The sequence below is a fragment of the Labeo rohita genome, chromosome 1 (assembly GCF_022985175.1).
Source record: "Labeo rohita strain BAU-BD-2019 chromosome 1, IGBB_LRoh.1.0, whole genome shotgun sequence".
In the NCBI taxonomy this organism is placed as follows: Eukaryota; Metazoa; Chordata; class Actinopteri; order Cypriniformes; family Cyprinidae; genus Labeo; species Labeo rohita.
In genome coordinates, this window is record NC_066869.1 from 42374239 (window position 1) to 42392392 (window position 18154).

The window sequence follows — 18154 nt, forward strand, 5'->3', positions numbered from 1 at the left end:
GAACTTTGGAATGCGGATCGTGAATAATTTGATTCAGATTAAGACTTTGGTGTGGGTTCACGAATCATTTGATAATTTTGGAGTGGTTATGCTATTTTTATTTTTTTTCTTAAACCGTAAAATACATCAAACTTTTAAGGCGGTACAGTTATAAAGACAAAGCAAAAAAAATAACCGTTTTACAATTGAACAAGTACGGTATACTTTGCATTACTTTAGTAGTAATACTGTGCATATGCTTTTTGCCATTTTATTTATTAGTCTATTTATCATATTTTCAGAATTTAAAAGAGAAGCCATTGTTTGGTAAGATCTCTGACTGAAGTCTTTGAAAATCAAGTAGTGCTTAAAGTCCTTGAAAGTTCTGGAATTTCAGTTTACAGTATCTGTTTGAACCCTGTTAAATTAAATCGGTGTTGACCATCCTTTCAGTTTAAAGCAGGTTTTGCCCTAGATAAACTTGTTTTTCAGGTAGCTTTGCAGGTGGGTTTCTTGAAGCATCTTGGAGACGTTGCCACAGCTCTCCTGGATGTTAGTTTGTTCATGTCATTCCAGTCAAACCGCATGATGATGAGATCAGATCTGTGTCTGGAGCACTGGCTGTTGTCAGACTCCATGTGCAAACAAGAATCTGACTGGATTATTACAATTAATGGCAAAATGAATTTTTGGAAATGTAAATTGAAGCTTTCTACTGACACACTAGCAAAAGATAGTAAAACCTGACTTAAAACCATTTTTTATTGGTGAAAATACTAGTGGCCTAAGACTTTTGCACAATACTGCATATATTAGCTTTAATATACAATATTATTGTATGTTCTATATTTAATATATTGTATTCAATAATAACTTCCAACTCGATTTGGAACGCCTTGTTAACTGTATTGCAGCAACCCAGAATCCACGTAGAACACTTTATCATTGCAGCAGGCTTTTCTCAGAAAATGTAAAAATTCAGTGCTATATTACTATTGCATTTTTCATGAGCGTAGCAATAACATGGACAGTTCTATCAAAGGAAGACTATATACTCTGTGTGCTCTCATCTTTGCTGTAATTAGCGTCTCTGTGCTTTGGTGGTGGGTACATTTGGTGAGTAACGAACAGCTTCTGTTTTGACATAATATAAGATTAATTTCTTCCTCTAACATTTTGTATCCAATTGAAAAATTTACCTTCAAAGTACAGATAGGGAAAAAGTCTAAATTTCCTTTTATCTGCGATATTTAAGCCGTGCTGCATGTCACTACTCAGTGGGATGAAAACATGAACTGAATGGAGCTGAAAAGGCTCAATTCTGTCTAGCGTGCTTATAATTTTAGTGGACAGTCTATTCCCAGCACACACTGCGCACCATAGTCATTGTGCAGCTTTGACAAAACGTTCTTTGTTCGTCGCAGGGTTTAGCATAAGAGCACATTGGTCGTGAGAGCTCTCACTCTATTCATGGCAGAAATATGTGCTTTTGCGTGGGTGTTATTGGAACAGGGCTTCAAGTCCACTTTTTAAACTCATCAAAGCCCTGTCTGCCTATTTAATTCACGTCAGGGAATGAAATGTACTACATCTAAGAGGCCAAAAAAATGATGCCTTTCTGTAACCACTGAAATATAACTTGATTTGTTCATTATTTGATAAATTGAGTGAGCTTGCCTGTGCTAAACTTTCCACCACTACTCTAACCACTACTCTAAGGTGCATTGCTAGGGTGTTCTGTTTGCCAGTTGCTTACTGCGTCAACTAAAAGTCCTTTTGTGGTCCATGGGTTGTTGTTGTTTTTAGCCAGTTTTATTACACAGCTCCCTAGAATACTTGATTCCTCAGCATCAACCAAATTCATTAGCAATGATGAATAACTTACTGCTTATCCAGGTATTTAAGGTCAGCGCTTCTTTCACTCCTCTCATAGCACATCCCCACATTTTGTCTAGCTTCATGTAAACGCAGCTGCTATCATCTTGCGCCTCAGTTGTTGACTGTATTTATTGTAAAATAAAGCCAGAGACCTACTATTAATATATACTAATAGTAGGTCTGCAGTAATATTGTTGTAGTTGTTTGTCTTGTTGCCAGAATGATTGTTTTGTACAAAGTAATGGATTTTAAATAATAAATAGGTAAGATTTTAAAGCGCTTTCTTGTCGTAAAACATTTTATGCCATTGTCTTAATTCTTGTGGCGAAAAGCTGTGCGATTAGTGATGTGACTATATGCCTTAAATATCCATCTCGCCTGAACTTTGTCTAGATTCAAAGCCGTTTGTTTGGAACGGTTTCCTTTGCGACAGCTTTGTTTAAAGAGCTAATAAAATGTCATTCAATATTTTGTGTAAATATTTATTTAATTTTTTTTTTTTTTTTTTGTAGTGGTCAACTGATATGTCCAGGCTGATATGTCAGTTTATTTTTGTTCTTAACTTTTTGTTTTTTTTTGTTTTGTTGTTTGTGAAATATAGTCTAATAGGATTACAGAATAAGGACATTTATTCATAAAGTATGGTTTATTTTATTTTATTTTATTTTATTTTATTTTATTTTTTATTTTATTTATTTATTTATTTTTTTATTTTATTTTATTTTATTTTATTTTCAGTGTACACAAGCAAATGTCCCCACAAGGATAGTAAAACCAAAAAAAAAATTTTTGACATGGTGGGGTAAAAAAATGATTAAAAGTAGTAAATGATGTTTTTCTGCAAACAGGTTTTCTGTAAGGGGTAGGTTTAGGGTTAGGGTTGGGTTGGGGGATAGACAATATCGTTTAGTCAGTAGAACAACTATAGAAGTCTATGGAAAGTTCCCACAATTCATAAAAAAATAAACGTGTGTGTGGACTTGTTTTTATATCCTTGTGGGGACCTAAACCTGAATACACACAGACTCATGGGGACTAGTGTCACCGTGGGGACCTAAATTGAGGTCCGCATGGGTACAAAAGCTTATAAGTCATACAGAATGAGTTTTTTTGAGAAAGTAAAAATGCAGAAAATTTTCTGTAAGGGTTAGGTTTAGGGGTAGGGTTAGGGTAAGGGGATAGAAAATACAGTGTGGAGAGTATAAAAACCATTGCACCTATGGAGAGTCCCCACAAGGATAATAAACCAGACGTGTGTGTGTGAAATGTAGTCTAATAGGATTACAGAATAAAGATGTTTATTTATAAAATATAGATTTGTGTCTTTCAAAGGTTTTATCAAGTTCACATTTTATTTTATTTTATTTTATTTTATTTTATTTTATTTTATTTTATTTTATTTTTATTTATTTATTTATTTATTTATTTATTTATTTATTTATTTATTTATTTATTTATTTATTTAATTCCCAGTGTGCACAAGCTTAGAATATAGACTACAGTTAGTTTACCTCATTTTTATTAGTATTTTTAACTTTTCTTTTAATTATTTTTTTTTTTTTTTTTTTTGTGTGAAATATAGTTTAATAGGATTACAGAATAAGGAAATTTATTTGTAAATTTATAAATACATTTATTTCAAAGATTTTATCAAGTTTTTCCAAATTTGCTTATTTTAAAATTATTAGTAAATATTGTGTAATAAATATACATTTTATTGCATGTGTTGTTTGCTGTCTTTAAATTAAATTGTTTGATATCAGGCATTTTATTTTGCCATTCAGTTATCGACTATCAAAAAATCCATCGGTCAACCACACATCAGTCTCCAATACTTCATAAAATGACACAATTGAAAACCACTTTTCAGTAAGCAACCTAATTAGGCTTATTCTTCATGTCAGTTTCTAAAACAGTGCTTAGAGTTGCATGCTGAACTTTAATACTTACATTTAGGGATTTGTTAAAATTAGTATCAGAAATTTTGTGTGAGAAATAGTCATTTGCATACATTTGTTATATCTGAAATGAACCGGTTAGTGCTTAATTATCAACAGTTTTGTTTTTAAGTAAGTCTAGAATTCACTTAAAGTTCATAGCAGATTGCCGTGGCTCAAGCTTTGACCTGTATTCATTATGTTAAGCATCCACATAGCCTTTATAATGGCTTCACAAATGTCATCCTCTGAGCCTACACACACTGACAGTTAAATGTGTCCCTGTGTTAACCTTTGCCGGTGCAATGTCTTGCTTTAACCTCAAAGGTTACGATGACGAAGATTCCGGCTTTGATAGTCTCCATGGTAACAGTAGGGCCGCTTTGATTGTCGACGTCGGAACGGCAGGTGTCTCTATGCGTGTTTTGATCAGTGTTCTGGCATTTCCTCTCCTCCAATCAGGGGATGATTACACCTTTTGATGGACTCACTGATTAAACTCACTGATGAGCTATTAATGAGTGAAATCAAGAATATGTTTGCAAGTGAGCGCATGTAGTGAGGGAACCTCAGAGAACTGCTAACAGCACTTGCTCTAATTTATGACAATATGCATTAATAAAAAATTTAAATCAAAGACATGAAGTTCACTTGGAGGGTCAATACGTTTTCTTTCAATTCATTCTCTGGATCATTTGCTAATGAACGACTGCACTTTTGAGTTTGAAGTCTATTTTTGAGCTCTAAAAGATAAAAAAAAAAGCTTTGATAGGTGTATTTGAACTTGCAAGTGTCCTGCAAAAATCAATTAATACAACTTCTATTGCAGATGTTCTGTAACTTTGTTCATCTCTTTGTTGTTTTTTTGTTTTTTTTGCCTTAGTTGAAATATTCTCAGCAATCAAATGTGGATTTTTTTTTAGTGTATTAAGCCATAAAAAGGGAGACACAGCATGCAGATTTTTTTTTGTATTATTTAATTTAAAAAAAAAAGTGCAAACTGCATTTTTATGGCAGGTAGGAAGTAATAACCTCTGGTAAATTTAATCAAGTCACCCACCATTAGCAGGTGTGGCAAAGTTAATTTTGCACCCTGTCTGTGCGGTTGATTTGAAGAAGTAAATCTCAGGCTTCTCCTCCCTGCCCAGCCGCAGTCAATACACTGTTGCGGACTGTTTAATCAGCTTCTTTACTGCTGTGTTTTGGACGAGTTTCCCTTTCTCAGACTGAACTACTTTCTATCCTGTATTGACCAATAACATTTGCATTCACAGCTTGAACTCTGAAATAATTTCATGGGTCCACTACGGTGCCTTGAACTACTTCCAACACAGCAGTGATTATTATATTTATTGCTTCCCTTAGCTCTTGATGTCATACATGTGAAATATATAGGCTTAAAGACCCTATGAAATCATAATTGAAGTTATGAAACTTTTGCACCGTGTATATTAGCTTTTGAGGTCATCTGTATGCTGGTGTATGCCTAAAAGTTGACAAAAATAGCAGCTGCATTTAAATTCTTCATTTAATTTTTCGCCAGTCAAATGCACTCTAGAACATTTTTAGAATCAGAACATTTTTCATTTGTCTTTGAAACTCTGGAACATTTCTTTAGTTAATATGTGTAATATTTATTTATGGAAATTTCTATAGTTAATATTTATTTATTGGAATTTTATGTAGCGATATTCACAATTTTTTTATTAAATAATTTAGGTATGAACATAAAGGTAATTTAAAATAGTATTTAAATTAGTAAAGAGGTTATATTGCAATTTCTATAGTAAAGGAATGTCATTTATTTATTTAATTATTTTTATGTTGATCTGCAAAATCCTTCACTCACTTGCTCTTTGTGAATCTCTGTACAAGGTACAAAAGTCCTTATGGCAATTCATTGGTCAAAAGGTGGGAGCGCTGAATAGAAAAAGTGCCGTTTTCTATCCCGTTTGCATATGTCAGATGATTCCATGGGATTTTTAAGTAAATTTGACCTGCTAAGCTGCTCATTTACGTATTTTTTTTTTATTTTTTTTTTATATACAGAAAAACTCTATACATTTGTGATTTCAGGCCTTAACAACGATTTGACAGACTATCTGTAACATCTCCAAACATCTGGTCGAGAGTAATCCATGCAGAACATGTTTATAGATTCCCGCTAAACATAAAGCGTGCGCATGCCGTGCATGTGTGTTCATGCGTGAGCTCTCTCTTGTGTTCTAGAAAGAACATGAATTGTACTGAACGGATGGGGGTTTGATTTGATCCCTAGAGACTGCAGAGTCTATTGAAGATCGAATGCCTAAACTAGCAGACATCATCTTTGTCCATCACATCTGTCGAGGGGAGCAAGTTTCCTGACAGAGTTTGAGTGCTATTCAGTGTGACACTCTTTCCCAGACCGACGCTCGCTTTTATTCCTTCTAGTTTTCTCTCGTCGTTCATAAAGCATATGTCAGCCGTCATGTTAGCCTGTCATGACAGCAGAAGTTGTTTGCGTGTGGTGAAGTATCATGGGAAAAGAGGTTTTGTAAGGACAGCAAACTCTTTGTACTGATACATTTTAATTTGTAGACTGAGGATACAGAAACACTCAGGCAAGAGAATATTTCACAACTGAGAAAGTCTTAAAATAAGCAAATAAAATAAGTCTTTTCAAACAGTATTAAACAATATAGTAATGCTGGAAGGTTGTGGATGGTTTCCAGGGTGTTGTTATGCAGTCTTATGCGGTATACGAACATACTGTGTATGGCTCGTGTCTCTTCTTCAGTTTGAACGTATGCAATTTTTTCCTGGCTGTTTTTATCATCCATCATGTGAAAATCCAGTTTGTGGTGTTAATGCTGCTCTATTTTTATCACTCATGTCTGTGGGACAAATAGTGCAGGATGAGATACATGCTCAAGTTTATCACTTAGTTCAAATCCAATCACTGTGTTCAGACATTTCAACCAGCCATTTTATGTTCAAGTTACATTAGAAAGTATAAATTAAGTTTAAGAAAGTTGAGAAAACGGTTATCTGTTTCTCTCTCTATTTGTCTTGCCGTCTAATCCACAGATGTGCTTTTCTGTGTTTTAGGTTGTTCTTGTGTTTTCTCACAGATGGTGGGTGAAGACTTGTGTTTGCTGTACTGTAACTCTCATTTCTATATGCTCTACTAAGCATATAGCAGAAAACGTAAATAGACCAGTATGTACAGTAGAGATGGTAAATTTTTGCCAAAAATCAAAGGAGATTGACATGGTTGTTTTTCACTTTGGTCTAGAAACTAATAATTATAAAGTGTTGGAGTACAGAGAGACAGGCAGAAGTTAATGTGACTAAATACACACCGTCTCTCGTATGCAATTTAATGCACATGCTAATGTCCTGCATTTTGGATAGTCTAAGTAAGCCCTTGATAATGGTCTTGATATTTACTCTGCCACTCATTCTGTTGTCATTTTTTCATCCAAGGCAAAATGTCAAAATCTGCATTTAAATTGAAGCCTTTTTGTTTTTCATTTGCATATTTCTGATTATTCAATTACATCTTCTCTGCTCCAGTTGGAGAGGCGGTCCTCCCTACAGTTTCTTGGCTGAGGTTCGCTCAGTTAGGAGATCATAAAGCACTCACTCTAGATACGGCAGAAATGTTTCACTAACAAGAACGCCAATGGACCATTTATCCTTTTTTTCTTTCTTCATTTTAAAATCATGGCAGAAGTCCAAGGAAAAATAGTTGCATTCACATTTTTATACACATTTGTTTTATTTTGTTTACACACATTTTATTTAGATGTTAATTTTCAGGTTTGTGGTTCTAATTTCCTAGAACCAAAATATGGGAAATGACTAAATACTATTTAAAAAAAAATAATAATAATAATAATAAAGTAGGCAAAATGTAAAAATCTAGCTGGTTTGGGACCAATTGTGTTAGCAGTTATTGTTAAACCTACATTTTCCATACGTTTAAAGATATTTGTTTTTTGTCAAGTTCAGTTTAAATTAAAGTGAAGTTAAATTCAGGGTTTGTTCAAGGTGCTTAAAGTGCTTGAAGTACTTGAATTTGACTCTTTTTGAAATTTAATGCCTGGAAAACCCTTGAAAATAGCAGTATTCCTGAAGAGGTACTTAAAAAGTGCTTGAATTATTGAAAGAGATTGTATCTATGAAATAAGAGTTACTTTTTTTATATAACTTTAATATCTTTTCATGCATAAATTACACAATTAAAAAGATACAAAATATAAAAAATATAAAAATGAAAAAAAAAAAAAAACAGGAAAAAAACTAATAAAACAAAACTAGCAAGCTAAGCCAGTGGTAGTACCGGCAATGTCGTGTAAACATGGCTGAAGATGCGAAAAAAGGCATGTAGTAATGGGTGAAACTGAGTTTTTCGAAACTCCAAATCAGTTAAACCATAGCGTTGCAAAATGATTCACTGTTTCGAAGTGCTCCAATCGGATCGCGTATTGCTAATCATTTGATTTAGATTGGGACTTTGGAGCGGGTTCACAAATCATTTAATTTAGATTAGGACTTTGGAGTGCGTATCATGAATCATTCAATTTAGAATGCAACTTCGGAGCAGGTTTTGTAAATCAAGTGTTTCAGATTGAGACTTCAGTGCAGGTTTGTGAATCATTTGATTCAGTTCAGGACTTCAGAGTGTGGATTGTGAATCATTTGTTTCAGATCAGGATTTCGGAGTGGTTTCACTTTTTTTATTATTATTAAACAGTATAAGAAGAAAACTAAGAAAAAGAAAGTATGTGCAAATACAGATCCCTTAACATTTTATTTTTAAAAAATTAACCGTGGTTTTAGATTTGAAAGAGAAGACACTGTTTAAAGTGGAATGATTGAATTCCTTGAAAATCAAAAAAGTAGTCAAAAAAATTAAAAAAAAATTCATTTTACAATATCAGTACGAAACCTATAAATTGCATTTTTGTAACTTAAGAAAAGACACCCCAGGTGAATAGAGTAAAAAAAAAAAAGATATTACAGTTCTTGCTCAGTTGATTTGATTTACATTTAAGAATTACAAACATTTTTTGTATTCCATGTTTTCTGAAATGTTATGTTTAAATATGCAAATGAGGTGTTGTCTAATTAAATATGCACTAATTTGCATGAACAAAAATCTTAACAATGAATGAAGCCAGGTTCAAAATTGTTTCATTTTGTTGACATGTTGGACTTATATTAGAATTTTATATATGTTTTTTACTCCATAAATACTGCCAACAGCAAGAAAAAAAACTACATTTTCATCTTTTTTTTTTTAGGAATAAAATGTGTAAAACCACTCAAATTATATATGAACAAACCTCTCTGTAAAAACCTTCAGAATATAGATTTGAGAAAACAGCCTTGAAATGAAATTGAAATCTACAGACATAAATAGATAACATGCTATAAAAGAAACACATCAACATGTATTTTGGATGTTTTCTTTCCACTAGTCTGAAAAAATACTTCATCAAAAGCCTAAAATCTTTAAATTGACAGGTGCATGAAAAAATTGTTTTGTCTGTAGTGTTGTGCTTAATTAGTTTAAAACAACAGTCTGCATGTCTTTATGGACACCAAGAACTTCACTATGAAAGCTGTTTCTGGGAAATGGAGAAACAATCACTAGTTTCAGAATTTCTTAGAAAGTCACTAGATATATTGCATCTGTTGTCTGTGACATCATAGATGGAGCTTTTCCCCTCTAAACACATCTGTTGTTTTTCTAACAAAGTGCCTTGCACTCGTCAAAAAAAGCAGCCTTTTTCTTTTGAGTTTCTAGGGAAAATGGAGATGCAAAGTTCAGTTCATGAGTACATAAGCACTTATTAAAATATTATATTAAAAGACTTATATCAAAAAGCAATTGAATCATTACAAGTACTATATCAAAATGTGGCACCCAACCTAATTTCAATTGGTATTTTGTGATATATTGGCTTTTTTTATTTGATATTTTGAACTTATTTAATACAGTGAAGTACATTGTGGCGTGTCATACTTTTTTCTGCCCACTTTGTACTTCTAAAATGTTTGTTTCCTAGTCTAAATATGCCAAATTTAGTGTGCGGTTTAGTAGCTAACGTAGCTTTTTATCTGCAGTGCATGTGTTGTGTCTCATGTCATGGATGTGGTAAAGCACGATGCGCCGTTAGCAAGGAGCAGTTGGCTAATTATACATCTGCCTAATCAGTAGATAAAACTAATTTAACAGCCAATTACTGCTCTTCACACACCTCCGCCTCACACTTGACGCAATGACAGCTTCCCGTTTCCTCTCTTTAAGCTCGGCGGGGTGCGCTCGCACCAACAGACGACTCAAAGATTCGACTGGATCATAAATTTGTTTGTGTGTACGTGCTTTCTTGGCTCGTCGCAAACTTTGTATTACTTCATTGCCGTTTTTACAGAACTTTAGTGCTTGTGTCTGTTTTTCCAACTTACCTGTAGTATTTTTTTATTTTTACTTTTATTTTTTTATATTTAAAAATTAAGTTTTGTTTGTATTTTAAATTACAATGCAGTTACAACAACAAAGTGAGTTCTTTTTGGGCATTTTATTAAATAAATTGGTTATAAACAAATTTTATCACACTTGTGATAACTATATTTTTTGTGTATTTTTGTGGTGCAGGGACAAAGAAATAGAATATTGCTTGTGGTGGCCAGTATTTTTTTTCAATCTCATTCAGACTAGCAACACAACAAAAAAAATTATTGGTAAGATTAAAAAAAAAAAAAAAAAAAATTCTCTTATGTTCACCAAGGCTGTATTTATTTGATTAAAAATACACATAAAACAGTAATGTCATGAAATATTATTACAATTTAAAACAATTGACTTCTATTTCAATATATTTTAAAATATAGCATTTAAAATGCGTAAGCATTGCTTTTTGTCACAGTTGTGCTGCTTAATATTTTTGTGGAAAACACTCTGGGTTCTCTGATGAATAGAAAGTTCAGAACAACGGCATTTCTTTGAAATAGAATTCTGTTGTATTTATTGTTTTTTTGTTTTTTTTTTTTTTTTTTTTTTTTTTTTTTTTGCATATTACTGATGCCAAACTTTTGAACGGTAATATGAGATATATTTTTTGTTCTGCTGTAGTAAGAGTGGCACAGCAAACTACTTTAGTGTGAGCGTGTGGATTGATGACTTCAGACAGAATGTATATTGTAAAATCTCCTCCTGAGACCAGCCGTTTTTACTTTCTTGGCTGTGTATTTATTGGGTATTTGTGCTGGTGGCGGTTCGTGGTGTGCGTGATTCTCTCTGGATTTGTCAGGAGATATATAGGCTGTTACACTGTAAGTCCCTGGAAGCTCCTGAAGGCTGAGTCATTACAGGTGTCACTCCATGTACTGTAATGCATCTTGAGCAAAGTCTAGGCAAGCATATTTTTCTCTCTTCCTTCACTTTTCTCTCTACAATATGGCATAAACTGTTATTATGCGTTCCTTTTTTACATTCTTGGAGGGAAAACAGCTGTTTGGGTCAAATGCAAAATGTTGTAATTATTCACTTCACACCCCTTCAGTCCAAACGCTGCATTTTACAAACTCTTAGAAGTGAGGAAACGAGATGGATGGAGTTGATCCTCTGGAAAGAAAGCTCAGCAGGGGATGCCATTACATGAAGTTACATGAGCTTGATGGATCCTAGCTTGACAGTGTTGAGAACGACAGAATAATTAGACATCCTTGGAGAATGGAAGAAAGATGAAGAAGCAGTAGAAACGATACTAATTTGAAAACTTCTACCGTTTTTTTCCCAGTGTACCTGTAGTCAATCGTTTTCTCATTTTATTCTAGTGTCTTTCTGTCTTCTCTCTTCCCTCATGTGGACTTGAGGGAAGGTTTTAACATCAACACAAACTTGTTGTTAGCCAAAAGGTCAAATATTGTTCATAACACCCTTTTGTGGTGGTGGCAATACAAAAACACATTGATAAGGTCACAATCTGAATAACTCCCTCTCAAAACAGAGTGAAAAAATACCGGCTGACCTTTTATTAAAATGTGATCTGGGAAAATAGAAAACAAAACCTAGTTGGAGACAAAGGAGAGGCATTTTCATATGCGCCCACTTTGCCGGGACAGGTATTAGAAGGTCTGGTGTCGAGGGGGTGCTTCAGGAATGCTATTATGGCGCTTCATGAATCACAGAAAACTGCAAAAGAGAATAAATCTTTACGAGAGCCCTCTTTTCTCAAGCCCTCTAAATGTAAAATATATTTGATGCTAACTTCTCCTTATGGAGGTCAGACTTAAAAAGATTTGACATGGAAAAGCACCATTGTGCATTGATGCCCTCATTTTGTGTTTGCTCCCTCTTGGTTCTACTCTGGGCAAGCAATTAATCACAGACTCACTGCTTTTTTTCTTTGAAGTTTTTGAAGGATGCGTATACACAGAGAAACAGAGCATTTTATTGTGTGTTTGCCTTCATATTAGAAGGGATAATGTTACTCAGTGCCTGACAGTAGTAAACTCAAACATTGTTTGATTTAGTCAGTTTTAGCTAGTGACTTTTTTTACACAATGTAAGCCATTTGTTAGTTGGTTAGCTAGTTAGTTAGCTAATATACACAGGGGAAACCACTTTTTTGTGTCTACCACTTATGGGAAAAATAGTACTCGCAGCTTGGCAAACACCAAACAGTGTTTGACTTGTGGAATGTTAGTTAGTTGGTTTTAGTGACTTTTGTTACTTAGTTTCTGTTATTGCCTGTTTTTTTTTTTTTTTTGTTGTTGTTGTTTTTTTATTTTATTTTTTTTTATAACTAGTTAGGAGTAGCTTTTGGGGGTGGTTTTGTTTCTGTTTTGTTCTAAGAGCTTATCAAATGTCTGAACATTGTTTGACTTGGTAAATGTTAGTTTTAGTGTCTGTTTTTAACTATTAAGTACCAGATAGTTAATTGGTTTGGGTCGATCAGTTACTCAAAGGTTTTCTTTACTCAGAGCTTGACACAAGTACAAACAATGTTTGACTTGGTGGTTAGTTAGTTAGTTAGTTTATTAGTTAGTTTTAGTGACTTTTGTTTCTCTAGTTCCTGTAGTTAGTGACTATTCATTTTTTAAACTAGTCATACAGTAATTTTTTGGTTTGTCTATTGCGTAGTCAGAGGTCATTACCTGAACGTTGTTTGAGTTGGTGAATGTTAGTTTTAGTGACTTATGTTACTTAGTTCCTGTTTTTAACAATGGATTACCAGCTAGTTAATTGGTTTGTTCATATCATTTACTCAGAGCTTATCGGACTTATCACTTACTGAGACAGCTTGACATGCTGTAAAAAAGCATTCATTTGGAGAATATTTGTCAGTAGTCACCAAGTTATTTAGTGACTTTTGTTACTTAGTTCCTTTTAGTAGTTAGTGACTATTAGTTTTTAAACTAGTTATAAGTAATTTCTTAGATTGTCAGAGCTTATTACCTGAATGTTGTTTGACTTGGTGAATGTTAGTTTTAGTGACTTCTGTTACTTAGTTCCTGTATTATGGAGTACCAGCTAGTTAATTAGTTTATTGTGTGTATCACTTACTCTTAAGTGAGCTAATCTTTACTGACAGATTAACATAAAAAGCATTTAACTTGGAGAATATTTTTGTCAGTAAGTGAGTTTAGTTTTAGTGACTTTTACTTAGTTCCTGTTAATGAATGACTGTTTGTTTTAACTAGTTATAGAGTAGCAGTTTGTTGGTTTGTCTATCACTTACTCAGAGCTTATTCCACACAGCTTGACATAAAGACATTAAATGTTTAGTTAATTAGTTTTAGTCTTAGTTTAGTATTTAGTTTGCATTATTAGTTGGTGACTGTTAGTTTTAAGTAGTTATGTAGCAGCAGTTTCTTGGTTTGTGTCTTCTGTTTACTCAGAGCTTAGTATTACTTAAGCTTGATATAAACCCAAAATGTGTTAGACTTGTTAGTTAGTTAGTTTTTGTGAATTTTAGTAATGAGCCAGTTAGTGGCTGTTAGCTAGTTAGAAAGTAACTTATTCACTGTGATGTGATGTTTGTGTGATGTTTTGTTTGACCTAAACTTGTTAAAGGGGTGCTATTATAATTTTTCACTTTTTGAATTTTAGTCAGTGTGTGGTGTGTATCTTTGGGCATAAAAAAAAAAATCTACAAAGTTACAAATCTCAAAGTCCACTCCAAAGGGAGATATTTTGTTTTAAAATGTGTACACTTGCACTAGACTAGGCTAGGCTAATCAGTGATGATGTTCTTTGTTAGGCTACTTTTTTAATGTAAGGCTACTTTTAGCCTTATGCTGGAGCTGGTTTCGGGCAATGAAACAAAGTATGTAAATAATTGAACAAATTAGCACAATAATATTGTGTATTGGGGATCTCGCAGGCTGACGATAGGGCCCAACACTACTGTAGCATATTTACTCATGCTCCATGCATCCTAGGTGTATATGACTTCTTTCTTTAATAAATAAAGGCCTAATAATAGGCCTCCTGTAGTGAATTGATGCATTTTTGTAAGACAAATATCCGTATTTAAAACGTAAGAATCACTTTAATCTAGCTTGTGCTAACAGTTGTACAGGGAACTTGCTGCTTTGACAAGGGGCGTGGTAGTACTGAAACACCGTCTAAGCTGTTCGCCAATCGCAACGCAGTGGGAGCGCTAACCAATCACAACACATTTTGTTTTTCGGAAGGCGGGCCTTCATTAAACCCGGAACTAGTCGAGCCATTAGTGCCAGGCTTGGAGAAATGTATTGTAATGATGTAAATCGTTAAAAATAATGTGTTTTTCAAACCACCAAGCATGAAAGCATGTTCCAGTACACCCCCAAAACAAAATCAAGATTTTGTAAAAGAGCATAATAGGACCCCTTTAACTTTTTGTTAGTGTAACTTTTGTTTGTTACTTTACCTCTGCAGTTAAAGTTGTTTAGTGCTTGCTACTTTGATAAGTTTGTAGTCTGTATTCATGTTACAAATATTTAATCAGACACCTCTCCTCTTTCTCTCTCTACAGTCTACTGGTCCAGTGGGCAGCGGCAGCATGCAGCTGTTGGAGACAGATTTTTCCCGCACTCTAACTGGACTGGTAGATCTGCATCTCTTCCATCAGAAGAGCATCCCAGTGTTCCTCAGCGCGGTTACCATTGAGCTGTTCAGCCGCCAGACTGTCACCTGATTTACCCATCACTGATCGACCACACGGTGTTCAGGGAACTCTCACACACACACTTACACACAGCAAGACACTGATATCTACAGAACTCCTGAGTGTGACAAGCTGATAATTTTTAATTAGCATTTTTTTTTTTACAGATTAAGCATTTCATAGTTGAAGGTCATCAAAGCGTGAATCCATATATGGCCACTTCAGTAGTATAGTGATTACTGTGTATTTTTCTTTTTCCTTTAATGCTGTAAACCCACACCATGTTGTTTAAGAAACAGGATAACATGCATATAAAAGAAACCTTAAGTGTGCAGTCCTCTTTTAAAAAACATCAGTTTTTATGGCAGTTTACGTGCCTGTATTGAGGGAAAATAAAGATGTATTAAACTTTTCAGTCTATTATTTGTAGTGGGATCTAATGGATTTCAAAGCATTCTCTGTGTTCGAGTGAATAATGATTCAGTTAGAAGCTTCTTGTATTGTGTTTTACTTCAAACAGCTCAAATAACCCAGTGATTATTGTTATCAATCCCCCATTGAATTGAAGATAAACTAATATCCCCATTGAAACCAGAATAGTTGCCTTGGAGCTCAGATGCAAGTTTTATGTCTTTTAAACGTTTGCTTTGTACAATTTGGCACCAAATCCTAGTGAATGTGGGAGTATTTAAATTCCCTGGTCGTTTTAGCTGGCAGCAATTACTACTTTTTTTCCTTTCTATCGTCTTTATTTGAATGCCACATGAAATGCTACAGTTTCATATCCTGCACACATTAAGTTTAATCTGATATGAGTCAGACTGCTTTCAGATGAGTTTTGTCTCTCATCTGTCGCTCTAGCAATGCAAAGTGCCACTTTGCCAAAGCAATTAGCAAAGAATGTTACCCTCATCCTGCATCCGTGGTTCCAGGTAGTGCGCAGAGGGTTTTGCCAGTATCTCTGCTTTCTTCTCATGCCAGAGAATACATTGCGGATGCAATGTCCCTGCTGTTAGCTCTTCCTATTATATGCAAACTCAGTATTTGGCTGGCAAAATCAATTCAGAAAAACGACTACTATGCTCACACTCTCAAGCTGGCACTGCTCTCTTCCTGTCACGTTTAGTCTTTATTTTCACACTTTCTCTTACTTTTTCCCTTCTTTATTTAATATCATTTGTCTAACAATTCACTGGGTCAAGCATTTTTGGCCCTTAAGTCCCTAAATCCTCTTTACTTCTATGAAATCCATATCCTCTCTCATCACACATTTTTATATTTTATTCATTTTATCATTTATCATCTGGAGTGGAATAAGGAAGCCTCTCATTGGTTATTTATGAACGTTTTTGTTTTTCATGAACGGTCGTTATATAATTCATAGCCTCAGGGTGGAAAAGGCTATATATGCTAATAAGGAGCTGTAAATGGATAAATAATGAATATTTGAGAAGCTTTAGACCAAACAACAACCCTGCAAAAAAACGTATGGACTTGGAGGAGAAATGAGCTGCCGTTATCTTTGATTAAAAAGCCAAACGTTTATATTTTTTGGTGAACCGTGTAAGACTATTAATTTGTAATGTAGATGTAGTTTCCTTTTTTCAACATTTAATTTTTGTTTTTCTCCAGTATATTCGGTTTGAAAAAAAAGAGGTATATTTGGTACTCCAAAAAAATATTTTTTACACATAAAGTAAACTAATATTAAATATTACACATAAACATATATTTAATTGTATTGTTTATTGAGAATAAAGTACTGAAGAAAAAGGAGTCTATAAAATGCAAGAATATAAATCTAAAAGAAAGACAATATCAATGTAACAGTTTTCAAGCAAAATATTTCATGAAACATTTTTCAAAAAACAAAACATTATAAACATAATTTCCTGATTAATTGTCAAACATTTTCTCTAATTAAATTAATCAAACAGCAGCTGACATTAATTTGGAGAATTAATGTGAATATACACATATTTGTGTATTTGTGTGTGTGCGTGTGTGTGTGTGTGTGTGTGTGTGTGTGTGAATTAAAAAAAAAAAAAAAAAAAATATATATATATATAAATATATATATAAATATATATAAAAATATAAATATATATATATATATAAAAAAATATATATATATATATATATATATATATATATATATATATATATATATATATATATATATATATATATATATATATGTATATATATATATATATATATATGTGTGTGTGTATATATATATATATATATATATATATATATATATATATGTGTGTGTATATATATATATATATATATATATGTATGTGTATTTATATATATGCATGTGTATTTATATATATGCATGTGTATATATATACACTGACCAAAATTATAATGCAACACTTTTGTTTTTCCCCCCATCTTTCATGTGCACAAAAGGCCTATTTCTCTCAAATATTGTTCACAAATCTGTCTAAATCTGTGTTAGTGAGCACTTCTCCTTTGCCGAGATAATCCATCCACTTCACAGGTCACCGTTTCTCGTCACGGTATCTCTATGCATTCAAAATGCCATCAATAAAATGCACCTGTGTTCGTTGTCCATAACATACGCCTGCCCATACCATAACCCCACCGCCACCATGGGCCACTCGATCCACAATGTTGACATCAGCAAACTGCTCACCTACATGACGCCATACACGCTGACATACACGTCATCCGTGAAGAGAACACCTCTCCAAAGAGCCAAACGCCATCGAATGTGAGCATTTGCCCGCTCAAGTCGGTTATTGTGCTGTGTGATGAAACATTTTAGAGTGGCTTTTTATTGTGGCCAGCCTAAGGCACACCTGTGCAATAATCATGCTGTCTAATCAGCATCTTGATATGCCACACCTGTGAGGTGGATTTAGACAGATTTGTGAACAACATTTAAGAGAAGTGGGCCTTTTGTACATGGAAAAAGTCTTAGATCTTTAAAATAGCTCATGAAAAATGAGGGCAAAAACAAAAGTGTTTAAAGCGTTTATAATTTTGGTCAGTGTATGTATTTATGCATGTGTATATTATGTAATCTATTGAAATTCATACATTTCTATATAAATTATATATAGAGAGAGAGAGAGAGAGAGAGGTGCCAAAAGTGCAGCCTTTTTTTTTTTTTTTTTTTTTTTTTTTTTTTTTACAACATAAAAAAAAAAAATGAAATCCATTTTTACATATAAA

At 33.5% G+C, this 18154-nt stretch overlaps 1 protein-coding gene across 1 annotated transcript in view; it reads left to right on the forward strand.

Annotated features, from left to right (window-relative positions):
• The window catches only part of mad1l1 (mitotic arrest deficient 1 like 1), a 73032-nt gene extending 57668 nt beyond the window's left edge, over nt 1-15364 (forward strand). Inside the window, exon 19 of the mRNA XM_051113590.1 lies at nt 14813-15364. Within this exon, the coding sequence (XP_050969547.1) occupies nt 14813-14974 (162 nt within the window). The 3' untranslated portion in view covers nt 14975-15364. The remainder of the gene's footprint in view (nt 1-14812) is intronic.
• The last annotated feature ends 2790 nt before the right edge of the window (nt 15365-18154 follow it).